At 46.6% G+C, this 26687-nt stretch overlaps 1 protein-coding gene across 1 annotated transcript; it reads left to right on the top strand.

The window, feature by feature from the left end:
- The first annotated feature begins 472 nt into the window (after window positions 1–472).
- PPRC1 (PPARG related coactivator 1) lies at window positions 473–26407 on the top strand. The gene is made up of 14 exons (XM_054984185.1): window positions 473–580; window positions 9153–9290; window positions 10573–10725; window positions 12344–12445; window positions 14224–17068; window positions 17638–17691; window positions 18021–18081; window positions 18301–18368; window positions 18665–19532; window positions 21185–21334; window positions 23304–23370; window positions 24820–24941; window positions 25119–25270; window positions 26032–26407. Exons 1-14 carry the CDS (start codon window positions 473–475, stop codon window positions 26133–26135), a joined length of 4992 nt encoding a protein of 1663 aa, XP_054840160.1. The 3' UTR covers window positions 26136–26407.
- Window positions 26408–26687: the final 280 nt, after the last annotated feature.

The raw sequence follows: 26687 nt of genomic DNA, 5'->3' as shown, positions 1-26687 counted from the left end.
TGTGAGTGGCCTAAGAATATCTAGTTTGGTCTCGGCAAAAGTACAAAACCTCCAATTAGTCCGCAGCCGCAGCCCGAATAGCTTTTGCAAGCGTCGCTCGTTTTCACGACCAGATTTTGGACAAGTCAATTCTGCTGTACCTCACTGTCCGTTATAGTTTAAGCACCAAAATGATTTTTCTTTTTAGTGCGCCAATTACTCAAGTAAGTAACCCTGCAGCAGTATATGAATGAGTGCGCGCGCGCGCGCGCCAGAGACCATTCTACCACCACTCCACCCGCGCTTCTCTAAGGCCAAATGATTTATTACTCCTGCGTATCGTTCTACGGCATACATCATATGAATACAACTCCCAGCACACTTCGCGCTGGGAAAACCTCATTTCTTCCGGCACTTAGCGCGTTGCTTCTTGGGAGATGTAGTTCCACGGTGCCGGCCGGGATTCTGACGCGATTTGCTAGGTGGTGCCAAAATGGCGGCGCTCTGGGGCGGCGGCGCGGGACATGCCGGGGCTGGAGGAACTCTTCCGCTGCGGGGGGACGCGGAGCCGACGATGGGAAGCGGTCTCCCCTCCGCGCAGGTACCGGTCAGGTTGGGTCCTGGGAAACGAGGCAGAGCGATTCCAGCTGCCTGGCCGGCTGGCCCTGGGTGGACACGTGGAGGCGGCGTGGCCGGGGCCGGGAGGTGGCAGTGGCCAGCGCGACCGGGAAAGCAGGCTCGTGGCTGCCCTGGGACCTGGCCAATAAGGAAGAGTAGGTGGCATCAGAGCTCGGCCTGCACGATGGTAGTTCGGAGGACTGAGGGCATGAATGGAGGAGGGCATCTCCGTGGTGTAAGCTGAGCTGTGGGGCTCTGGGCTTGGGGAGGGGTAGTGCGTAATGGCAGATGGAACGCAGTAGGTGGGCAGTGAGTGGATGGAGGATTAGAACTAAAGATACAGAGCAGCGCTTGAGGTGTAGAGATGTGGGGACTGGAGGCTACCGTTGAGGAATTGGGGAGGGGGGGGTGGAGTCCCGAAGTTTTTGCTGTTGGCGTGTTCAAGGTCTCGAAGGGTGGGGGCGCTGAAGCGGCGGTTTCCAGGCTGGGGCGTTTACTGAGGCAATGGGTTCGACCAAGCTTCTCGGATTTAAGCAAATTGCCGGACTCCGAGCTCATTTAGGCTGCAAATAAGAGCGCGTGTTCCTTCGCCGGGACCACTGGAACTAGGGAAGGAGGGAGGGAGCTGCCGCCTGCTGCCCCCCTCCTATCCTTAATCCATATCGCTTTCCTTGGAGTGGGGGCTACTTGCACCGTCTCTCGGAACTGTTCTGGGCTGCTCTTCGAGGGGCGTATGAGACCGCCTACATTTTTGTTTTGTGGGAGAACGTGTGTATTGTAGCTTTCCCCCTGACCGGATGGTCACGTATGTGGGTTGACCTGTTCCAGCCGCGGCAGAGAGGCTTGATTCTGGGAACAGACTCCAATCGAAAAGTGGGCCCAGCTGCATTTGCCTGCCTCAGCTCCTCCTTTTCTCCTCCCCGCTCCTGTTTCTGGGTGTGTTTGTGCCCTCCCACTCGCGGGTCCTCTTCAGTCCCGCCTGAAGGTGTTAAGTCTCTGCAGTTTCTGTGTTTTGGGGAGAAGGCGCTTTCTGTGCTGCCTCCGTATGAGTCAAACGCATTTGTTCCCCCTGTGCTCTGGATCTGCTTCTGCCAGTACCCCTGACTACCGCCCCCCTTGATTTATGACAACTTGCGGCAAGTCTTTCCCTTCCAGCGAGCAGTTGAAAAGAAAAGCCATTTATGGGAGCCCAGAGTGCACGCTCGTGTTGCGAATGATAAATAACAGTAATGTGCATTCTGGCCGCTCTGTAGTCTGTTCCCTAGAAGAGTCTGGTGGGACTCTAGCTGGAATTCTCCGTTTAGGCTTGTCCTATCAAGCCATGAGATAAATGCACCGAGTGTGCAGCTGTTTCAAACTGCACCAGCCCTGCAAAAAGAAATAACTTGTTTGGTCTCTTTGTGCAAGGGGGGGTGAAGGCAAGGCAGCTAACAAAATTTGCATTGCTAAATTATTACTGTGCTGAAGTCTTGATTAATTTTGGGTGGGGAGGGGTGGAGAAGCCTGTTCATTTCTTTACCATAATAATTAGTGGGTGAAGCTGGTTTGTTAGAAGTAGTATGGAACGTATTTCTGGCCAAAGCGTTTGTACTTGTTTCAGTTTGTCTATGGTCTTAATGCAGTGTGGAATGAAAGAAGTCTATAGATTCTTCCTAGGCACAAATTTCTTCTCCTCCATACACTCCCACTTCTGTTAGGTGCTGCGGAAAGGAAAGAGAAGCGATGGTGCAGAAGGGAGTGGAAGTCGCCCTGCCGAACTGGATATAGCGAAGGGAGGGAGAGCAACCTACTAGAGGAAGCAAAATGAATTGCAGTCTCAGAGTTTCAGCTTTAGAATAGAAGTGGGCATCATTACAGTGGACGGGTGATCTGTGGACTGCTTGACCCTAAGTGATACATTGGGATGCTGTTAAGGACTTTTAAGGAACAGCCATTTCAATTTTAGGTACAGCAGGAGTCCAGTGGCACCTGCCTTATTTAAAACTTAAAAACTGTACTATTTTCTTAATGCTGAATGTTAACTTGTTTTATTTATTATTATAGTCTGCTCTTCCTGCAAGCAGACAATAATAATACAATATAAGATAAAAACATGAACACTTCAGTTTCAGTAAAAACAGGCTCTTGATGCATCACTCAACATTGCACAACCCAGCTTCAGAATCAGTGAGACGGAGGATGACTGCAGAAATCAAAGGAGAGGGAACACACACCCTCTCAACAGGAGGCCAGCAGGGATTTTTGTCCGCCATAGGCCTGGCAGAACATCTCTGTCTTGTAGGCCCAGCAGAAAGATAACAAATCCCACTGGGCCCTGGTCTCCGCAGAGAGTTCCACCAGGATGGCTCCAAGGGCCGAGAAAGCCCTGGCTCTGGTTGATCCCAATTTAAATGAAGTATTGTATGTTTCAGGGATGTTACCTACATTGATGTACAACTTGTGGACTTGACCTTGGAACAAAACAAATCTGGGATTTTCTATGATTATTCACAGTCATGGACTAAGGAACATAAAGAAGCGACTAAGAGCTTGTGGGCCACTTGAAGCCACTGCTTCTTCAATTTGGCCGTTTGGTGATATGGACAATCCAGCGTATGTGTATAGTAGTTCTTGGGTTCAGGGCTTGTGGGCTAACCATACATAAGCCTTTGCCATCTCTGGAAGTGGGATTTATATTTTTACAACTGGAGTGGGGAGGGCTAGAGGTATTGTCAAACCTTTATTGTACAGTCTGTGCACGAACAGGTGATCCATATTCTGGAAAACTGGACCTTCAGCAGTTTGCATGAACAAGCCATCCCAAGTGATTTCTCTGCTGATGCATAATGTCAGCTATGCCTCAGACTTCTTTCTTGGCCATCAACTCCAAGCAGGACATATGCCAGGGATCTTACGTATGCTAATCCATAGCACTGTTCCTTTTTCTGTGTAGATGACTGGTTTTGACACCAGGCCAGTGGAGGAGTTTGAATACCTCTTTCCTATGTGCCCAGTTGTGTGTGCATTTAGAGGAATGGTTTGTGACTTGTGGGTTCTAATCTTGTCTTCTGTTTTCTTGCTGATTAGCTTGTTGCTGGTCAAAAGGTGACCATTTTGCTGTCACCCACCTTCCCCCTTGGTGGTTTCAAATGTTCATATTTCTGTTTCTCACATAATTGTGAACCATTGGGGGGGGGGTGACAGGAAAGCATTCAATGGCTGTGCAGTTGTGTGTGTGCTCTTGTTGCTGTACTAGAATCTGTGTCCTCCTTGCCTGGCAGAAAGTTTCTTCTTGGGCATTCGGACCTGAACACGTGTTTAGGAGAGGTTGTGGCTTTAAATGGAGTTTTCTCTGCCAAGAGAGCTGTGATGGTAATGGGCCTTGCTTCCTTTGCCCGTGCACCCTCTTGTCAAAAGGGAATTTGCTTGTCTACCTCCTTCATCTGTAGAACTCCCAGGAGTGTAATAATTACTGGTCTCCTGTGGGATCCACTGCAATCCTCCCTACAGCAGAGGATGCTGTGCTTTCTCTTTTCCTTCCCTTATTGTGATCTGCATCTGGGCAGGGTCAAAAAGGATTATGGAGGCATGCCAGCATTGACATGCTTTGGTTGATTGTTTCCATAAATAGTTAGTATGGAGACATCATTGGCATGCCTTTTGGTAATTGGTGGATATGAGCAAGTGTCACTTTGGGCTCTACTGCAGTCACTGTACTCTGAGCTTCTTGAAGTTTGTTGGTCATTTGCCATTCTTTTTCTTAACTGATAGCGTAGATGCAGATCTGCTATGCCAGTATCTGGGGTTTAGGACTGAGTTGTTTGCCAATCTTGTTAGCCCAAATTGTGGGTCTAATGCCCCCAAAATGTCACAAGTGAAATATTACGGCCAAATTTCTCTGCTTGGTAAATATTCTCCTATTTTCTAAAAGCTATGCCACTTTGCTCCTAGATTCATTTAATCTCTCTCTCTCTCTCTCTCTCTCTCTCTCTCTCTCTCTCTCTCTCTCTCTCTCTCTCTCTCTCTGTGTGTGTGTGTGTGTGTGTGTGTGTGTGTGTGTGTGTGTGTGTGTGTTGATGATGCATGGGCAGGCCTTCAAGATAATTGGACACAAATCTCACTTTTCAGGTGGATCTTTTCTTTGCAGGATGGGAAGCTGCATCAGCCACTGTTGTGCTGTGGCAAACAAAAATGGAGGGGAAGAGAACATTACATTTTAAAACTTGGGGCAGGGGGAGCCGCGTTTCATTCAGTTCTGAAGGTGAACTGTGTATCCTGTATTAAAATTCTCTTTTGTTCTTCCATGGTGTTAGCACTGTATTTCACTTTTCAAAGCATAATATGAATATTGCTGATGCCCTTCAATGAGAGCACATAATGAAAAGCATAGTCATAATTGATGGGACCAATAAATTGCCTGACAGTTTGTTGGTGTTGGCTGAGAAGTTGATTGGTAGCTGACTGAGATTTTGTAGCCCAAAGAGAGAGCCTCCTATAGGACTCAAGTGTACATTATGATCTCTTATCTCCATAACTGCAGGTCTGGGAAGTCAGTAATTCCCATTCTGTCCATAGCTGAATGAGAGATTTGCTGAAAACCACACAGTGAGTCCAAGCCTGAACCCATTTCCAAGGCCAATACTTGGTCTCTACTTGACCACATCTGAAATAATCTGAGCTCACCCATATTGTTTCCAAACTAAACTATGGGAATTCTTCAGCATCTGAATATTCAGCTATGCTAACTGCTCCATGTGAAACCTGGAGGAGCAGCATTGCATCTCCACTTTGACTACTGAGTATGAAAAAACGTTTGTGGCTTACTAGCTGGAAAACTGTGATGGAGAAATTTGGTAACTGTAGCCTAAAAACCAAAGAAGACTTCCAGGTCTTCACTGTCAACTCCCTGTAATTAGAATCCTAGCCTTGCTGCCCAAAGCCCAATAATTTCAGCACAATGTAGGGAAGCTGTTAGACATGCTTTGTATTAGAACTTGTTGTATGACTATTTTCTAACCAGCTTGGCACATTCTTCCCCTTCCTGAACCAGACTGTTTATGCGTCTCTGAGTCCAGCCCTGCTGACAGGTAGAAGAGAGGATGATGGAAGTCAGTGCTCTGCCTTATGGAGTTGGGGACGTGGCAAGGATAGGAACAAGGGTCCCTGAAAAACAGTAGTGTTGCAATAGGCCAGAAGACCATTTATGGTGGTCTGTGCACACTAGATGTAGTTGAGAAAAGTTTCTCACAAACAGAAAAGCCATATGGAACACAGCAGGCTGAAATCCAGGATTTTTGAAATGTGAATAACTGGCTTGAGAGCAAAGCTGAGCAATGTAGAACCTTGATAGTTGCTTGAATGCTTGGCAAGGTTGACCTGGTTGATTTATAGTACTGAAAACTGCAAGTGTTCTATGTGGCCTGACTCCTCGCACTGCTTCTGCAAGTGGCAAATGTTCGCTGCATCAGGTTACTATAAGCATAGGTTGCAGCAAGGTCCTTGTTGGGATGATGCAGCTTTGTTGGAGGACGAATTCTTCACAAGGCTAACTGTCCATCAAAAGAGTGCTGTGGTGGTGATGCAGTTGCAGAGCACAGAGAGATTAAGGATTATACTTAAACTCTGTCATCTTGGAAGAACAGCAGTTAACCAGTTCCAAGTTGGTATGGGTTTGCCCTTGAAGGGTCATTGAACTTGGATGGTAGATGAACAAATGGAAATAACAATACTCATTTCTTCTGTAGACCTTCATTCTCTTCCTCCTGCCTTGGCACCTGTAGTTCTATAGCTTTTATAAAGATCGAAGGACTGGGAGCTGCCTGAGTTTGGTCAGGTTGAAGTAACAAAGTAACACAGCAGATGTGCATATTTGTGGGAGAGTTGTTCCAGGCCTCAATCTTAACTCACCACATCTGCAACAATAAAATCATTAGTCTTTAAGGTGCAACAAGACTTTGTAGTCATGTTAACTGATAATTCTCCCTGTATTATATCAAAAACATTTCTTAGTTCATCTTGCATCAAAATTGTTTTATTGTTTTAGGACTTCTTGAAGAGGCCTGGTCTACCTGTATTTCTTACCCAGCATGTGGGGTTTTTTGGAGGGGGGGAAGTTAGTATTGTATCCTATTGTAATGTGTTTTGAATGTTTGATTGCATTGAATTACGCTGTGTAATCCGCCTTGAGTCTCCATGAGAAAGATGGACTTTAAATAATGTAAATAAATAAATAAAAACCCTATCAACCAAAAACTGGTCATGGTCACCTGGTATCTAGTGGGTTTATATTAGCTGCCAACTATACATACACTTAAACTATTTAGTAATTTTTATGGCACTGTGACGTCCACACACAGTATTTAAGAGATATTTTACATTAATAAAATGTCAGTTTACCACAGTGAGCAAGGTTACAGATAACTTTACAGCATTTACCATCTTGAAAAATTTTGGTTAACATCGTAAAGTTGTATATACTTGTATATGGCAGAATGGTGAGTCTCACAAGCTGTTAACGCTGAAATGATTGCTACTCTGGTATAGCAAGACTCCCTTTTGTCTATCCCCATTAGCAAGTCCTACACTACACTAGCTGGCCTGGATGAGTCATGCATATTATGTGGTATCAAGATGCCCGATGGTTGTTTCTGGGTCTGCCCCAATGTGTCCTCCCCTAAAGGCCAGAACAGCCCTGGAGAGGGTCCTGCCTCCTCCCTCTGCCTTTTACTAACAACAACCAAGCTTGGAATATTGGCTAAACTGTTATGGTTGCCTTGCAGCAGCCACTGAGGGTGTTTGATTAAAGCTACAAGTGCTCTTTTTACCATTTTGGTTTTTTTACCCCTTTGTGTATTTTTTTTTTTAAGATTTCAGATTTTGCTGCAAACTTGGGGCATTTTTCAAGTGTCTAGGAAGATCTGTCTTGTTTTTTCATGGCTCCAGTCTCCAGATTTAAATATCCTCATATTAGGACCACTTGGTTATTAATTTATATGATAGCTGTAGAGTCTTTGCTGAATCTCTGTGTGAAAATAGGGGATTCTGCTTTGTTTGATGCTCAGGGGCTAGAGTGGCTTCCTCACAGAACTGTTGCTTTTCATTGCAGCCAGAGCCATGCCCATGAGCACTATAGCACATCTTTTGCAGAAAATGGGCAGCAGAGATCCTATGTAAGCATGCAGCAGAACTAGTTGTGGGTACATTGTGCCTTGTTTACACCACTGCCCATAAAACACTTGTTTGAATTTGATTGCTCTCTGACTAGGATGGGATTAGATTGCAATGTGAGGATCTTACTAACATGTACAGACACATAAATATTGTTGTCATTATTGCTCATGAGATGCTAGAGGCCATCCTGATTTGTGTGTAGCCTGTCTATGGCAACTGTCATTTCTCATCCATATATCCTCCAATACCTCTTTTAGCAATCCTGGCAAAGGCCAAGGATAACCAGGAAAGTCAATGGGCTTTGTTGGAGGAGTGAAGGCCTGTTTTTGCTAATCAGCAAGTTCCCTGTTTAAATGTGTTGGTTCAGCAGCCAAAGAGCATCTGCCGGGACAGACCGGGTGGCTCCACCCAGCAATGATACACAATTGTTTGCTGCTGATTCAGAGTTGGTTACCACTGCTTAGGAAATACTGCCCTATCACAATAAATGCCATCTTCATTCTTTTAACTGCCTGCTTCTGGTTTCATATCCCACATTGGAAAATCTCATAGTTCATGCCGCTTGGAATCTTTGAGGGACAATTCCTCAAAAGCAGGTATTTCTGTACAGTGGGGGTATGACCATCGCCTGGACCAAGAGCTGAAAGCTGAGCTTTGGTTTCCTGGCTTGACATTTCTGTTAGTGATGTTCCAGTTCAAAACCTTCTCATAGGAACATCTAAAGTGAAAAAAATCCATGCTGTGAGCTAATAAATAAAATAGTTTGGGAATAGGAACTAGTACATGATGGCACCAGAAGTTTTGCAAAATTTCTTTGTGGGGCATCTTCTTGTAAATTAGCTGTTTCATTTATTGCTTTTCCTCTAGATTATCTGAATATTAGGATTCTAGGCATGTGGGTTCCTGATCTAGAATAAAAGTATCTTGCTTCACTTTTCACAAGTGCTTCAATACTTTAGGGTAGTGGGTTTTTTCAGAAAAGCCAACATTAAGAAGGTCAACACAGAAATTTCATCCTGTCTAATATTAAGGGTTTTCCGGCATGTAACTGCCCAGTAAGAACTCCATATTCTAGCAAATGAGATGTGCTTATAAAGGGTGGCTCCAGAACTGGCTTGTCTCTCTGTTGTACACTTTGACGGCAAACAGTTGGCTGCCCAGTCTGAGCTCCTTTGAGACTCCCATGGACTCTGGGGGTTTAAGAGAATGATGGGGGAGTGCTTTGATTCCCAGAACAGAATACTGTCAGGAATTAAAGGGGCAGTTATGTGGGTTGGGTGATTTTCTTTTTTTAAGAAGGGGTTTTGTGATTTGTGTGCAGTGTTAGAAATCTACTAATTTCCTTTTCAGCAGCTTTATCTGCTCCTCTGATTTGTTGCTTTTTGTTGTTCTCTCTCCATCCCTAGTATTTACTAGCAGAGAATTTACACTTGTCATTGGAGGCAGAAACCATCCTTGAAGCAGAGGAGCTCCTGGGAACAATGCAAGATTACTTAGATTCTTCTGTCATCTCCATCATTGAAGATTTCAGCAGCCTGACTGAGGTATGGAATGTTCTGCTCTCAAAGAGGGATGGCTTCTGGATCCCTTTACGGGTAACATGGCTTGGCTGTCTGTAGCAGGCAAGGGCTGTGTGAAAAGCCAAGCTGTACTAGAGAAATACAGTTTCTGTTCTTGGCATAAATGTGAATTAAGCAACCCAGCTTCAGATAAGTTTTTGTGAGCTTGCATTAATTGGTTGGGAGCTCGGTAGAGTGCAGGAGTTTGGTCCCTTAGTCATTAGATGGCATCCTCAAGTTTCCCCTTTTGGTGTTTGTCTTAGACCAATGATGTCAACTTGCAGATTATTTTTTCTTCTAGAAACTCAGCAACTTTAAAGGCCAGAAGAATAAATAAATGGTTTAATTGAAAATAAAAATAGGGCAGATGCCCGTAGGGTGTGCCTTTTACTCCTGCAGCTTGAACTTGAGGTCAGCTGTTCCTTAAATAAAAGGAAACAAATTTCTTGTAGTACCTTTAATTAAGACTAGCCAAAGTATCACAACATGGTATGGAAGCATGCTGGTAGCAAGAAGCAAAAAATGGAAGGCCTCAGATTGTTGTGCTTTCAATCAGTTGGCTGATCATATGTGTCTCTGATGCTGAAAAGAACACACACCCCTTAAAGATGCAAGCAAAGGAAAAACATAACAGTCCTCATATTAACTGTACTGGAGATTAAGTTTAGTTGATGCACGAAGAACAGTAGATATGAGCCAAATTGTAATGGTAGTTACCTAGTGAAATTACCATGGTTTTACTATAAAGTAGTCAGAGCGAGACATCTGCATTGATATTTGCCCATCTGATTAAAGGTGGGTTCTTAGTAAACCATTAGGCACTGACTGCTGCAAGGCTGACTAGTAGCTCAAGATGCCAGTTTTTATATCTTTCTCCAACTTCTGTACTTGTAGCGTAGCTGTAGGTGCTGAAGAAGATGGCTAGTTAGTTCATACATTGTATCCAAAGCCTTGGTTGTTCAGGGGCTGCTTGCGTGTGAGAGTGTTCTTATACCTGTTCAGTCACCTTGGTCTAGTTGCTCTTAACAGTGTAACCGAAATCTCACTTTGTACCTTCATTTCAGAAGCTTTTTTACTTGGTTTCTCTGTCATGTCATTTTAAGAGAATTATTTCTGTATTGGAAATAAGCTCCATCAGCATAGCTGCATTTGGTTTCTTGGCATGCTTCGAATATGCTAAAATGATCTTAAGCATCTATGAATTTTGTGTCTGAACTGAGTGACTTTTTCAAATCGGGTTTGCTTGTCTTGTCTTTTACTCAAACAGACAAAAGGCCGCACAGATGCAGACAATGAGCTTTCCTTGTTAACTGCAATCACGGAGATTCTGGACAGCACAGATGATGAGTCTCTGTCTCCTTTTGACACTATTCCTGATTCTGAATTGCTGACATCACCCAAAGAGCATGATAATTCTTCGGTATGATGTGTTTTCTGCCATTACATCAGAGTAGGAGATTATCTTGGGGGAGCTTCCCTGATAGAGCACATGCATTGCAGGGAGAAAGTTCTAAGTTTAGTTCCCGATGTCACCAGTTAAAGGATCTTAGTTGGTGGGAAGGACCTTTCTCTCCCTGAGACCCTGAGGAGTGTGTGCTAGTACACAGCACTGGGCTTAGATGTCCCAGTCTTCTTACGAAAATATAAGCCACCTTATAATACGTTCCTTGCCATTTCAAGAGCAGCAGTTGTATACTGGTTCACCCAAAAGCCACCACCCACCCCTGATGAAGGTAATCAAAATTGCTAGGCAAGAGCCAGTGCTGCCTGTGATTCCTGGATTTCATTATACCGCATTTAGATTATTGGGTACATTGGTGTGTATGTTTTTTCCCCATGGAGTGCAGATTTAGGTACCTCTAATAACCGCTTCCGGCTGCAGTCTTCCCTTTTGTCTCTGTATATACACTTCGGCATTTTTGGATTCATCTCGTGGCTATTGTCACGGGAGCAGTAAGCGAGTAACAGCATCCTGCTCTGAGCTAGTAGTTGTCAGTCTTTATGAGTGAGATCGTTCCAGGACAATGCTCAGCACCATTATTGCCGTCCAATCTGGAAATAACAGAGGCTTTTCTGCCCACCTATGGTATCAGCATTTCATGAAGAGGCTCTTGATGGATGTATTATTTTTTGTTACATTTTCATAAAGGCGACACCATTTTCTCCTAACTAGAACAAAACTGCTGCTTTGGGGAAGGGAACAAGGATGTGTGAGCATTCACCAAATTCTGGCAAGGGTCCATTTTAAATTTGGCATTGACACGTAATATGACAAGCGCCGTGTGATTTGTTTAGGGTGACAGCACCCTCTCGTGGACATCTGCAGCCATTGACCAAGAATTTTTGTTTTAAAATATTTACAGCCTGCTTTTCTCCCAGACAGTGGAACTCAGAAATGGCTTACATCAAATTAAAAACAAATACAATCACAAGTCACAGTAATCCACGAAAAAGGAAGCAGACAGCCTCCATCCATGAGCCTACGATAGCATGTCAGAACAGCTTTGATTCACAGAACCTCTGCACAAGGTTGGAGTCTGCCTCACATGCTTGGGCAGCCTGTTCCACAGCACAGGTGCAGCCACTAAGGAAGCTTTAGTAGAAACTGTTGTCACAGGCTTGACTGGAGGAACTACCAATAATCCTAGATCTGGTTATCAGAACTTCCTTGTGGGATAGTCCTGCTGATATAAGGGTTCCAGGTCATGAAGGGCTGTAAAGGTTTACACTGACACTTTGGATTGACCATGAAAGCATGCAGGGAGCCAATGCAGCCTCTTAATCCCAGGGTGATATGTTCAGAACCTATCAGCAGTTGCATGAAAGGCTCCTATACAATTAGCTGTGGATTAGCAAAGATATTGGACATGCCTTGAAGCACCTTGAGTCACTGCTGGTAATCCAGGATCTGACAGGCAGCATATATATTTTCTAAATGAATAGATTTGGGGGTAGGTGACCCAGTCTGTGTGCAATCTTCAGACGCGATTGTAGTGGAATTCACTCCCTGTTTACAAACTGTTCTCTTCTCTTGGCAGTTTCAGAGGTTTCTCAGCTTGTCCAGGACCCCTCCTAAACAGGACTTCTGCTCCATAGAGGATTTTGAAGAGCCTAGAATTTGTACCATTGTGACTGAGAAGGTGAGAGTTGTTGGGGTCCTGTATGTGGAATGAGCACTAGAATTCCCAGGAGTGGCTCAAGTTAATCTTTCCTGCTTGTGTTTCCCTGCAATTATCCTGACCTGCTCCTCAGTCAACATGTCAGATGTCAGGATGTATGGACAAAGCCTTGTTTTGGTGGATTGGTGGCTGCAGAGGAGACCTGGGTTGTGGTATGGCAGGAAAAGGGCCACTAAATGTGGGCTCTTCTCTGGTAGTATGACACAAGCGGGAGATGCTTTTCCCTGCCGTTTAGTTAATAGAGAAGCACAGATGCATCCTTGGGGTAATGCTAAAAAGCCCCTAGAGTTCCAGCAAAGGTTATTCTCTATGCTTTGTTTGTAGGTCCCTTGGTTTCAAATGTCCTTTGCTAAGACAGCAAAAGAGGTCAGAAAGTGAAAAATCTTCTCTCCATCCAACCCTCTTCACTTGGGTTTTGGACTTTCTGCCTCATTTCTGCTGCAGTGTTTCATTTTCTTGAAACAATCTATTTCAGAGAGTATTAAATATCATAGTTGGCTTCCAGCTATGTGAGAACATGACCTCTGATACTGCTATTCCACAGTGTCAGAATAAAGCAGTGAACTCAAAATGTAACTTAGTTGATCTAGAAATGTTGTGGCTTGCTTATTTGTCAATCTCCTAGTTTGAGGGCTAATTTCACAGGGCATGTTTTTTTAAAGGTTTTCTGTTAGTATGCATCAATGTAACTTTGGAAGAAATGGCCAGGTTTTTTTGAGGAAAAGAATACCACACACATCTACCTAAATTTAAATGCGCCTGCTTGATTAGGAATAATTCTAGAATTGGCCTTTAAAATTAACATTGTTGAAGATTTCTTGATGATGTGCAAAGTGGGAACTCTGTTTCCCTACTTCTTAAAAAAAATGCAGTGCTCTCAAGATTCTAACTACTATGTGAGTTGCATAGCATTACTGTTGTGTGGGAGTTTTTTGTTACAGTCTAGTCCTTAAAAGAATTATTACCTGAGCAGGGAAAGACCCTATGAGGGTTCTCAACTTGATAATAGCAGGAATAGTTGGAAGTGTGGCTAATCTCTTAGAATGCTGTGGGTGCAGATAGAGAATTATACCTGTGAGACTTTCTCTTTGTATTTAGACTCAGTAGCATATCATTTAGGGTGATTAGGACTGCAAAGGCCCAGGTTCTAGTCCTCACGTAGTCGAGAAGCTCCCATGGTGACCTTCAAGTTAGTCATACTGTTTCTCATCTCAACCTACCTCACAGGGATTTTTTTTTGAGTGTGAAAAAATGGAGGAGAGGAGAAGGGTGTGATGTGCTTACAGGAAATTTAACAAGGCTATGTCTGTGGCTTCCTATAGCCATTTGACCTGTCCCTGATGATTATTGCTATGTAAACATCAAACTTTGCTTTAAACAGTAGTTGGTGATAGATAAAAAGGAACTTCTGCAGACCCATAGCAAAGATTTTGCTCTGCCCATTAACAAAGACTTGCCAGGAGAGGTTCTAAGCTACAGAATGGCCTGATTGGATTGTCATCCCCTTTGCTAAAGACTGACAGTTCCTTCTCTTGTTTAGACTGTTGCCTTCCTTATGCCATATGTTGTTTCCATGTCATCTTTGTGGAGGTTACCTTTTACAACACTGTGTTTGGCGCAGTGTGACCTAACTGCAGCCACGCCCCAGCTGTGCCCTCCTTCCAAATATCTTGGTTGCCTCAACAGCAGTAGAGTTTATTGCGTAACATACTCTCTCTCTCTCCTCCTCCTCCCTCCAGGTTGAAGCCTGTGCTACCAGCCTCCCCTTGGCACTGACTCCAAATTTTCCTAAAGACAGAGCTGCTTCCAAGAAAGCTAACAGCAAAGGGCCCTATGGGGAATGGAGAGTGTTCCGGCACAGAGAGCGAGAGCCTCCTACACGGCAACGAAGTGATGGAGAAGAGGAGGAGGAAGAGGAGACAACAGATTGTGGGCAGGGTTTTGTGGCAGGTGTAAAAGAGATCCCTGCAGCATTGGCAACAAAGGAGGTGGAGTCAGACCTCCCCTCAAGTGATGGTCTCTATGTAATTTCCCCAGAGAGCATCTCCCTCAGTGAGCTAGTGAGGTCCATGCATCCTTATTGCCAGCCTGCCGTCACTATGTGCCTGAGTCCTAAGAGCCAGCCCCTAGCTGAGAAGCTGGTTGCTTGTCCGGTTCTTGTAGAAATAGCGCCTGATGGCAGGGAGAGCATGGAGGTCCCAGTGGTCCCTCGGAATGTGGAGACAGAGGTCTCCTGCAGAACTGACAGCAGCAGCATATCTGGCCAGACAAACAAAGAGACACATCTCTTGGTCCCTTCCTTGGACAAAGTATCCTCTACAGACAACTCCAAGACTGCAGGGCTGGAAAGAGATTTTGCCTTGGGCAGCCAGGCCGAGGGGGCGGATGCGGCTGTCCTCCAGAGTAGGGAACATGCTCATCTGGAAGCAGAGGAAGAAGCTCGGGGGTCAGCTGAGGCTGAAGAGAGCACATCTCAGCTTGGCTCAGGAGCACCAATAAACAGAAAGCACAGTGCCTCGGAGACAGACAAGAGAAACAGCAATACCACAAAGAACGAGAAGAAATGCAGCAAAAAGAAAAGGAGACACAAGGAGGCCAAGAATGGCAGGCCTCAAAAGCAGACTGTTTCTAACCCAAGCAATGATGAGAAGCAGGTGGAGAAAGCTAAGGGAAGTGGTCAGGCCAAGCCTTCCCCAGATCAAGCATTCCATGCAAAAGAGAAGCTGGGAACTGTAAAGGAGGAATTATCCAAGCCTGAGGCAGAGCTGGAGCCCCAAAGCCCACAGATGCCAAGCTTGGAGGGTGCAGAGGCCTTGCCAGGTATAGAGGAACGTCTGTCCACTCAGCACCAGGGGGACGCAGACATGTTTCCTGCAGCCCAGGAATCCAACCAAGGGAGTAAGCCTGTTTCACCTACTCATGAGGTGGTGGGACCAGGCCCCTCCCTTTTGCTCCCCAGCAGTATGGCAGACATTGGAAGGGAGCCTCCTGTGAGTCTTCTCACCAGCAAGGAATCCAGCTGTCCTCCCAAGGAGGTGAAGCCCAGACCTCTCAGCCTGAGTGAATACCGGCAGCGCCGACTGCAGCGTCAGTTAAGGGATGTGAGCACAAGTGGAACCACAGAGAAGCAGAGTGCCAGCAAGTGGCCCAGTCTCCCAGAACTCCCCACAGAACTGGCCGAACTGCCTTGCCTGGTGGTGCCTCCACCACCCCCCAGACCCCCCATGCACGAAAAGCCTGCTGACACCTCCTCTACCCCTACTCCAGCTGCCACGGCAACTGCCAGTCCCCCTTCCTTGCAAACCACAGCTGCACCAGTCCTGGCTCCTTGTTTCCAGAATGGCACCGTGGGCACTTCTCCTCTTACGGTAGCTGCCCCTGTTGTCCCTGCACAGCCTAGTAAAGCAGGTGCCTTTCCCCCTGTTGGGGCTCAGGTGCCATCGATGCTGCCTCCGACGTATCTCCCGTCAGCTCCTGGGGCTTTCCTCCCAGCCCCTCCCAGCTCCTACATCTTGGGCTCACTGCCCCCAGCGAGTCCCTGGGCTCACTTTGCCCCTCTGCCAGCTGGCTACAAAAGCATGCCACCTCCACCTCCAGCCACCAAAGCTTGTTCTGCTGCCTTCCATACAGTTCCTCCAGTGCCCCCTCCAACATGGCCTCCTCCTCCTGTCCCTTTGCCCGCCATTGGCTCTGGGCTTCCTTACAACTCCATTGAGTGGGCTGCAGGTCCACAGCCGCCTTACTGGCCTGGTATCCCAGTACCACCTCCAATGTTGCCCATCCCTTATGGGGATCAAAGAGTCCTCCTGCAGAGTCCCCCAGTTGGTGCCTTCCTGACACCATCCTTCTCTGAAGAGACCCTTGGCCAGCAGACTATCGCTCCAACACTGAAGTCCCCTCACTTCAGAATGCAAAATTTGACAGCCGCTGAAAAGGAAGGCCTACCTGCCCACCTACCCTGGTTGGAGCCCCCTTCGACAGCTGAAGTAGCCCCCAGAAGGCTATCTGATCCAAGGCGGCAAGCACAGCCTTGTGCTGTTGAGTCTAAAGCACAGGTGACTTCCAACAAATCTCAGCCTTTGGAGAAACTGCTTTTCCCTCCACCAGTGGTTGAGCCTTTGGAAAAACCCGTGCTGCCTCAGCTTGTTAGGGAGAGCTCCATTCTGTCGTCCTCAGAGGAGTCCCATTCTGTGCTGCCTTCCCAGGAAGTCAAGGATTCCACTGGCACACTGAAATCCCTAGAAGAGCCCTGCTTTGAGCCTGTAGAGAAGGCCATTACTCTACCTGCCACAGCTCAAGGCGCCAAAGAGACCCCTCCTCCTGCCCAGTCTCAAGAGGAACCTTCTCCCCTTCCTGCTACTTTGCTGCCTGCAAAGTTAACAATGCTAGCTGATGTGGACACAGAGACTCAGGAAGCTGCCCCAGTAGTTCCCAGCTTCCCAGCCACAGCAGTGCCCAAGAAAGTTCAGGAAGTTGGCATGCTTTCCAAGGCACCCACCTCTGCACAGAAGCTACAGCCTATCATCGGCATGGCACAGTGCAGCCGCAATAAGGATGTTGTTCGAGCATTTATCACTGAGATTGGTGAGTGGTTATGCTGCTAGTCTGGCATGTCTGGCACCCATGATCCAAGGAGGGCTGACACAGAGAAGTGGGAATTAACCTTGCCGGGTTACTGCTTTCCTTTATTTCATCCCCATATTCACATTCTGTGTTGAACATAGCTCTGCCAGCACCTTTTCACTGGGGAGTTTGGCAAACAGCCTGTGCTGGTGCAGTGCTCTGCCTAGATGGGGTGCATTTCCTCTGAAACACAAGAATAATTTTTTCCATCTGTTTGTGCTTATGTTCTTGTCAAGCAGCTGCTTGTTTAACCATAAAAGTGTTTTCTTCAAACTGCACATGCATTGAAGACAGCCTTAGTTAGCTCTTCTTCAGTCCTAGCCCAGATGCCAGCAGGATTAGGCGGGAAAAAGGGGCAGAGGGTAATTAATTGTAGGCCCTGGCCTTTGTGACCATACCTTGGCTCAGTGTTGTTTAGGAGAGAACTTCCTCTCTTCAGTTCCAATGATTGTGCATAATTAGTAGTCTTGCAAATGGCCAAAGGCTGTTACAGGTTGTGCAAAATTGAGCTGTTTTTTTTTCTCCCCCAGGAATTGAGGCCTCTGACCTGTCCAGCCTACTAGAGCAATTTGAAAAGACAGAAGGTGAGGCGCTAAATAGAGAAAAGCGGTGGAGTACCCTGACCTCTGCACTGTCTTGATACTTCCTCCAGTCGCCTTGCCTGGAGTTCCCAGGGGGGCAGTAGAGTAACTCTCCACCCTGAACACTTTTGGATGCTTTGTCTAGTGCAGAAAAGCCAGCAGTCTTACTGTCACGTTCCATGCAGCTTTCTTTTCCCAAAATGCCATAATTGCATGCAAAAGTCCATGAGATAAGCAAACATTGTCCTTGCGTCATGCTTTTGGAAGTGCTTCAGGCCCTTCTGTGTCTATTCAGCTTGTGTCTATTAATGGATCTGGGTTTTATATTTCAGCCAAAGAGGGAACTTGTAATGTGGCAAAATCCAAGGGAAGCATTGCTGCTGAGAACAGTAGGTGAGTATAGAGGCCTCAGCCATGGCCAGATTTGCCTTCTGTGCTTAATTTTGTTCATGGGTAGCACTATATTTTTTAGAGATACGCAGCACATTGAACACAGGAGCCTTACTAGCCAGAGCAAGCTTATCCTGGCCTTTGTTGCCTCTTCAAAGATGCTGTGGTGCCCCAGGCCCTCACTGCTTATGAGTAATTTGTAACTGTTCTGCTCTTTTTCAGTTCTGAGGCACAGCAGGAAAAGAAGATGGTGGATCGGCTTCAGGCTCCAGAGCTCACCAATGTTGCAGGTGGAAGCTCTAGAATTAAGTTACCCAGTGTTGTTGGGAGATCCCCCTACACTGGTGATATGAAATGGTCTTGCTGTAGTTAATGGGCATGGAGAGGGCTGGGGGAGGTAGTGCTTGACTGTCAGTTTGGTATAAGGCCTCTGGACTCATGCAGCCTCCTTCTTTAGGAAAGGAAAACATTCTTTGGGGATTTGGGAGGGTGTTTACCAGCCTACCCTAGAAAAGAGGCTGCACCTATGCTCTTCAGCACAGGAGTTGTGCTCCATATCCTAATGGCTCTCTCTGTCTCTTTACAGGCCTGACCCCTCCAGCCACTCCACCCCACCAACTGTGGAAGCCTCTAGCAGCTGTCTCGCTTTTGGGCAAAGCGGGGTCCCCCAAAGGTTCCAGGCTTGCAAAATCCCTAGGCAAACCTCACAGAAGAGTGCCAGCCCCTCTTCATGTGGGCTCTGGTGAACATGACTACTGTCAGCTCAGTGCTGTTCCTCCAAAGGAGGGCTCCCGATGGAATGTCAAGCACAGCACAGAGATCACTATAAAGCCTATCAAGACCTTGACGAAGCCAGAGCAAGATCAGCCTGCCACAAACCAGCCCTTGGCTGCTGCCCAAATGAACCCTGTAGGCACTCTCAGCATGGCTGCTGCCTGCCAGAGTCCCAAAGAGGCCCCCAGCCCTATTGATGCTTGTCAGGACAAGACCCAAATCTTGAGCCCTGCTGCGGCGAGCTCAAGCCCTGCCAGATCAGAGCCTCCACTGTTAGGGAGCACACTTACAAGGCTGCATACAGAGCCATTGGACCACCGGACTAGTGTATCAAGGTCCGTGACTAGGGGCAGTGAAGGTTCCAGTTCTGTGCTGCTGTCCCCAGCTGCATCCCCATGCCGAGATGCAGAAGAACCAATGTTGCAACAACCTCAGGAAGTTCAGCAGAAGCGCCTGGCTTCCAAACGCAACTTGAGATGCTACCGGAGCAGGCAGAAGTCAACCAGTCCCCCAAAAGGGAGCTGGAAAGGCCGCCGAAATCGTGCCAGCCGATCCTTCAGCTCCAGCTCTGATGGTGATAGTGACTCTTCTTCCTCTTCCTCCTCCTCCTCCTCCTCCACCTCCTCCTCCTCAAGGTCATACTCCCGGTCTCTGTCTCCCCCATCAAAACGCTGGCGAAGGTAAGTGACTAGAGAGACTTTTTCCACAGATAAAATGTGTGGCTAACAGGTTAGGGTGGGCTTTGGGTTGAGGTTCAGCTGTCCTCTCATGGGTGGAAGTTGGTGGGTGGGAGTGAGGTGGCTGGTGCACTCTACATTGTGTTGCCCTGTGTTGGGAATCTCTGTTCTCAGTTCTCCATAAAACAAGCCCTCTGCACCCTTGGCAACCAGACTGTTCCCCTTTGCCAAAGCTAGCAAATTCTGGGATTTCCCACCAAGTAAACCTGGTTGTGCTGGTCTGCACCCTTCTAGAGTAGCCACTGGACTGAATTTTTTTCGAGATGCCTCTTGTGTCTTCAGGGGTAGTTGATAACTATTCCGTTGGGTGTATGTCCCTTGATGTGTTTCTGAATGTTACCATGGGGTTGTTCCTGCTCCATACACTTGGGTTACAGGTAGGCCCAGGTTTTCACTATCAGGTTTGACAGGCTTCTTCAGCTTGTACCGTTAGTCCTTTGCTTTTGTTTCTAATGCCATCCTGTGCCGCTTGCGGCAGCTGCCACTGCCTCGTTCCCTAATGGTGTTGGGCATGTGCCTAAGTGCATTACAAAGGAAAAACTGGCTGGGCCTAAGATTCCAATAATGTGAGAAGCAGATGGTCAGTGCTGATGTTGGCCTTGAGTAGCAGCTCAGAGTGGACTGGCTGAGCACCTGCAGTTCTAATACATAAATCCGGCTGCAGTTAGTAGCTGAATGGTGCTGTATTCTGCATTGTATGCCAGTTGGTCTGTTAGTGGAATAGAAGTCTTGGCTAGTGCAGTGGACACCCAAACCCAGAAGCGGAGGTCCTCTCAGGCATCATCTCTTGCCCATGCCCTCCTCCAGGGTAGTCCTTTCATCCTTGGTGCAGTCCAGAGCTTTCTTTGTGATATTCCCTTGCCCTATAGAGCAGACTGCTGGGGAGGCGTGCAGGGCTTCATCCCTGCTTGTCTTCCCTAGAGTCTGTAAAACAGTTTTGATTTGGCAAACGTTTAGTGTGTTGTAAAGGGAGCGGATTCAGATTTTTTTTGCTGCTGTTTGTGTTGAAATGTTGGCTGTTTTATGATATATATGCTGCTAGATACATTGGTTTAACCGTTTTAATTGCCTGGATGATTTTTTAAAGGTCAGATATGAATATTTAAAAATGAACATTTTTCAGAATTAGATAGCATGTCAATGGCAGCATATGATAGTCTGCACCAAACACAGTCCTTCTGAATGCCTTCGGGAGTGGGGTTAAGTACAGCTGTGCAAAAGCTGTAATATGTTGACTGATGGTCCTTCTTCACCCCTGGTGGAAGCTACAAGTTGTTCCTTGTGGGGAGTATGTCTGCAGTCCTCTTCAGTACTTGTCATGGTGAATGTTTAACTAAGAAGTTTTTGGATAGATCTTAACCTCTGGTCACTGCAGGAAGGTGCCCAAAAGATTTTGGCTCCCTGCCAGGCTTGGGGCCTTCCTTGTTCTTCAAAAGTAACGGTGGCACCTGGGTCCTATCAGGCACAGTTGTTGCACAAGTTGGAGGCTACTTGGAAATTAGCTCTGTGCGTATTTGCATGCACACCTATGGATATATATATTCCCACACAGATGCCCATCTTCTTAGACAAATCAGCTTTTGCCTTCACTCTAGATACCGCTCAAGAAGCTCCCGCTCCTCTTCCTCTTCAAGTGCATGGAGCCGGTCAAGGAGCAGATCTCAGTCATCTTCAGGTTCCTCCTATTTATCAAAGTCATCTTCACGGTCCCGATCTCAGCACAGGAGGAGCTCCTGTAGGAAAAGGTGAGGCAATCTTGCATGTTCTGTCCCTACCTATTGCCCATACCTAAGATCACTTTCAAAATCCTGGTGGAATGTTCATGCCACTGCAGTAATGGATGCCTGGAAATGTGTTTAACTATTGTAAACTAGTAACAAAGCCCGTTGTGGGAAAAAATACAATGGGCTCTAGAAAGGGGAGGGCGGGCAAGTGGAATGGGGGGGCAGGCATTGCCTCATGCTCCATGCCTGATCCTGGCCGCGTGAAAGGGGGGGCATTACCTCATCTTCTGCTCGTAATCTCAGCTGGTGAAGGAGGAACAGGTGTTGCCTCCTGTTCTGCGACTGATTCCATCAAGGTGAAGGTGGGGGATGGGCACTTCCACCTGTTCCACTCCTGATCCCGGCTGGGTGAAGAGGGGTTGGACAATTGCATCCTGTCCCGTGCCTCATCATGGCCAGGTGAAGGGGGGCATTGCCACCTCCTCCGTGCCTGAACCTGGCTGGGTGAAAGGGGCGGGCATTGCCACATCTGCATCTGATCCCAGCTGGGTCAAGGGACGGGACAGGCATTGCTGCCTGCTCTGTGCCTGATTCTGGTGGGTTGAAGGGGGAGAGGGAAATTGCTACCTGCTCTGCTCCTGATCCAGGCTGGGTCAAGTGGGGCATCTCCTCCTGCTTCGCACGTGATCCCGGCTAAGTCAAGGTGGGGGGGGCATTGCCACCTGCTCCGTGCCTGATCCCAGCTGGGTGAGGGAGGGGGAAGCGGGCAATGCCACCTGCTCCACTCCTGATCCCAGTTGGGTAAGGGGGGGCAGGCATTGCCACCTGCTCCGCTCCTGATCCCAGCTGGGTGAAGTTGGGAGTGGGCATGCCACCTCCTCCGCTCCTGATCCCATGTGGGTGAAGGGGGGGCTGGTCTTGTCACCTGCTCTGCTCCTGATGCCAGCTGCATGAAGGCGGGGGGCAGGCATTGCCACCTACTCCACGCTTGATCCCAGCCAGGGCTTCTCTCCACAGCAGCACCTCTGGTGATGCTCCAGAGTAGGAAGTGAGTTGTCTGGAACATGCTTCGCCTTTTATATAGTAGAGCAACTCTCCTTCCAGTATTCTGGAAGAACAATCAAGGGGAAGCAATATGTTTGGTGTTATGCTAGTGATCACCCAACATTTCTTTTTAGATCCCCACAAAGCAGTTGTTTGGAAACTGGCTCCAATGGTTCTCTATTAAGGAGGTCAAGTTAACTGCATGTATAGTTTAGATCCTCTTGCTTTGTTGTTTGTTTGCAATAGTTTGTGAGTTTAAGAGTAAGCCACTCCAGTGTTCAGCGCAGTGTGATGTCCCTGTTGTTACCATAACAATGCTCTCATCCACCAGTTTGGCCTTCTCCATTCTTACTCTAACCAACAACCTGTCCCCACAGAGGCTTTATCACTTAAAAAAATATTACATGCTGTATTTGCATCCTACCCTTCCTCTGAGGAGCTGGAATGGTGCATTCAGTCTCACAACAACTGTGCGTGATGTAGGAGGGGGTTGGGAAGCAATAGTTTTCCCATATCACTTGCTGAGTTTCATAGTAGAGTTTGAATCCTGGTTTCCTGTTCCAGGCTAAATGACCTTACCAAAACACCTTGGCTGCTGCTTAGTGAACACATTTTTGTGAAGACAAAATAAGTATTAAGCAGCTGTTTACGTTTATGCTGCCAATCCAAGGCTGTGATTTCACTCCAACTGTACCTGTGCTTTCTGTTCTCTGTGATACCTCTCTTCTTTGTTCTACCAGCCCACTTCTCAGAAGTGTGTGGGTTTTGGAAGCTGCTTGTAGTCTGTAGAACCTCATTCCCATCAGAGGGCTAGATGGGCTCCTGTTTCCTCTCCTTCTGCTACCATTTCATTTTTTTTCACAAGGCAGTCAAGATAATAATATGCTTGTTAAAAAAGAAGGCTAATGCTATTTTCCTGTGTTCTGGTGCCTTTAAAAACTACTAGATATGACTCCAGCAGTTCCCGGGATCGTTATCAAAGGCAGAAAATCCAATACAAAGAACGTGCAATAGTGAGTATTGCTGAGCAAAGTAGAATGATGAGAGACACCGCAAGTCTACTCGATTTGCCTTTGGCCGTTTCCACATGCTGTTAAAGAGACGGTCTACTTACTGAAGGCTGGCGTTTTTTTCCACAGATTCCAGATGCCTCCGATTTCAAAGCGGAAGCAGGCAGTTTGTCTTGCGTCTAATCAGCGTCTTTTCTGAGACCGGGATTTCCCGCTCTTTCCTGTACCAGGTCAAGGACGCTGATTAGACGCAAGACAAATGCCCTGCTTCTGCTTTGAAATCGGAGGCATCTGGAATCTGTGGGAAAAAACGCTAGCCTTCAGTAAGTAGACCGTCTCTTTAACAGCATGTGGAAACGGCCTTTGTCTTCACTACTTCAGGTTGAATTTATGTGACCTCTCTCTGGACCTGAATTCTCTTAGGCTGCTTTTCCAGAATCCTTTCTCAAAAGGGAGAAATCAGCTTGTTTAGGTGAAGGTAAAGCTTTCTTTAGGGCCATATATATATATATATTGCTGTGAGAGTGCAGAACATGGAATTAAATGTCTTAGCCATGTCAGATTTGTCCCCCCCACCCCAGCACATTTCTCACTGTTATGGCTGCAACAATAACAGTATCTGTGTGTGGATGCTATCTGATTGAAATCTCAGAATCCAGAAAAACGGCTGAATTACATTTAACAAAAAAGAAGAAAAATCATGCTAATAAGAAATTATGTACATTTTCAAAATGCGTATAGATCTCAGAATGTAGATTCCTTGGCACGGAATTCGATTTGTTTGAAGGCAGTGTTTTTTAAAAAAGGTGTAGACTTGCAACTGGCTTTGTCTGTTCATATACACACATTTAAGTTACAGAGCAAATAATCTCCTGCTTGAATTTATTTTGATCTTTTCCTCAAAGAACACCTGACATAATCGTAGTCCAATAGCAGCAAGCATGCCTGTCTTCTGTTTCATGTATGTTCAGTAGCTGATCGTCTTCAATAAAGTCATGCAAGTCTAATCTAGAATTCTCCTGTGCTCTGTTCTTTTGAGAAGCAGAACTTCTTTATGGTATACAAAAGCACCCTTGAAAGCATTAGAACAGATAATTTTGAGTCACAGCAGCAGTCAGGAGGGCTCTGTAAATCTTTGCCCTAACCTGGATGGCCAGGCTAGCTTGATTTCTTCAGATCTCAGAAGCTAAGCAGGGTCAGTACTTGGATAGGAGACCACCAAGGAAGTCTAGGATCATTGCACAGAGGCAGGCAATGGCAAACTACCTCTGAACATCTCTTGCCTTGAAAACCCTACGGGGTTGCCACAAGTCACCTGCAATTTGATGACACTTTCCACCATTATGTACTTCTCAAAAAAGGAAATCGTGCTGAATGTTTTTGTAGGGAGATATGGGCAGGAGGAAGAAGGCTGCATCATAAATCTTTGGTAACTCCCCCTTCCCTCCTCAGGAGGAACGCCGTGTTGTCTTCATTGGGAAGATCCCTAACAGGATGACCCGTTCAGAACTTCGGCACCGTTTCTCTGTGTTTGGAGACATTGAGGACTGCACACTGCACTTCCGAGAACAGGGGTAAGAGAAGTGGGCCCAGCTCTCTTTATGGGAAGTGCATCCTTCCCTACTGCATTGATCGAATAGAAATAGGAGAATGGAAAGTGAGGTGTGAAACGTGTGACCCATTTTCCTCAGACCTCCCCCCAAATGCAAGTTCTGAGTGTATAGTTTTACAGTTTGCCTCTTGCATGGCAGGGATAACTATGGTTTTGTGACATACCGCTATGCTGAGGAGGCCTTTGCTGCCATAGACGGTGGACATGCACTGCATCATCCTGATGAACAACCCTTTGATTTGTGCTTTGGAGGGCGTCGGCAATTCTGCAAAAAGAACTATGCTGATTTGGGTGAGTCTGTGGAAACACTGACTTTGAGTATGGGTAAATAGTTACCCTGAATATTCTTTGCAGCATTGAACAGCCAGAACCTTCCAAGTCATTGTGGTATCTTTGGTGTAGGAGTTCAGTTGACCTCATGAATTGTGTCAGTCTAGCTAGCCCTGCAGCCCATGTAGTGGTGACTTCAGTACAGTCAGTGGGAAGTTTGGCTTCAGTAATTCTAGCAGGGAAGCTCTAAACTGGCGTTCTGTCGCTTGGTCTTGGTCTGCGATATGCCAGTGTTTGCGTGTGTGAGTAAGAGAGAGAGAGGTGCGCACAAGTAGATGTCATGTTTTTCATTGAGGGTAATAGTGTGCTTGGTGAAGCCTAGCTAGCCTTTCCATTTCAGGGTTTTGTGGTTACTTCAGTCCAGTGATACTCAGTGGCTCAGGAGCCTTGTGTGGCTTTTTAAAATGTTACATGTGGCTCTTCTGAGCAGTGTTCCCCAATGTGGCACCTGCCCCATGTTTCAGGGAAGTGGCCTAGTTGCCTGCCCAGTGGGGTTTGTGTTTGGCACATGGTTCCCATCTTGAGACAGCTGTCGCTGGAGGAACAGGAAAACTGTTAGCTTCCTTGAGGTGCAGGCCTCATGCCAGGAATGGAAGTAAATATGGTACTTCGGGTTGATGGCAACTACAAATGTAGCTCTCTCAGAAGCCACAAAGTTAGTACCACTGCTCTGTTCCTACCTGACTCACTGTTGATGCCTTTTTTTCTGTTTTCTTTTCCAGATTCTAACAGAGAAGACTTCGAGCCTGCCCCTATGAAGAACAAATTTGATTCCCTTGATTTTGACACCTTACTAAAGCAGGCTCAGCGGAGTCTGCAGAGGTAACGCTGGCTGTCCTGGGCTCAGTCTGCCCAGTAGGCATCTGCCTACACCAGCCTTACCTCAGACTGGCTGTGGGGGCAAGCGCCCTCTTAAGCCTAGCTGCTATGTCCAGCGTGGTTTTGTAATGAAATGCAAAAAACCCACAAACAATTTTTATCTTGATTTTGTTTTTCTAGGGACTATTTAAGGGGAAGGGCATTTGAGGATGGAATGACAATACCCAGCCACCTTCTTCCCATTTAATCACTATGCAGACAATAAACATTCACCATAGATAAGCCAGATATGCTTTTTGGTCATCTGTGTAGGAGGGGTGGAAGCTTGAGGGTATGAAAAATGTATTTGTTTATATTTATTTATTGGGTCCCCATGGGGACCAGGGCGACTTACATAATTCTCTCCTGCATTTGATCCTCACAACAGTCCTCTGAGGTAGGTTAGGCTGAGTGTGTGTGATTGGCCAAAAGTCACCCAATGAGCTTCCATGGCAGAGTGGGGATTTGAACCTGGTTCTCCCAGATCCTAGTCATACACTCTAGCCACTACTCGCACTGG

Source organism: Eublepharis macularius, chromosome 6 (assembly GCF_028583425.1).
Source record: "Eublepharis macularius isolate TG4126 chromosome 6, MPM_Emac_v1.0, whole genome shotgun sequence".
Classification (NCBI taxonomy): domain Eukaryota; kingdom Metazoa; phylum Chordata; class Lepidosauria; order Squamata; family Eublepharidae; genus Eublepharis; species Eublepharis macularius.
The sequence above is the reverse complement of the archived record's forward strand: the minus strand, read 5'-3'. Positions and strand labels throughout refer to the sequence as shown.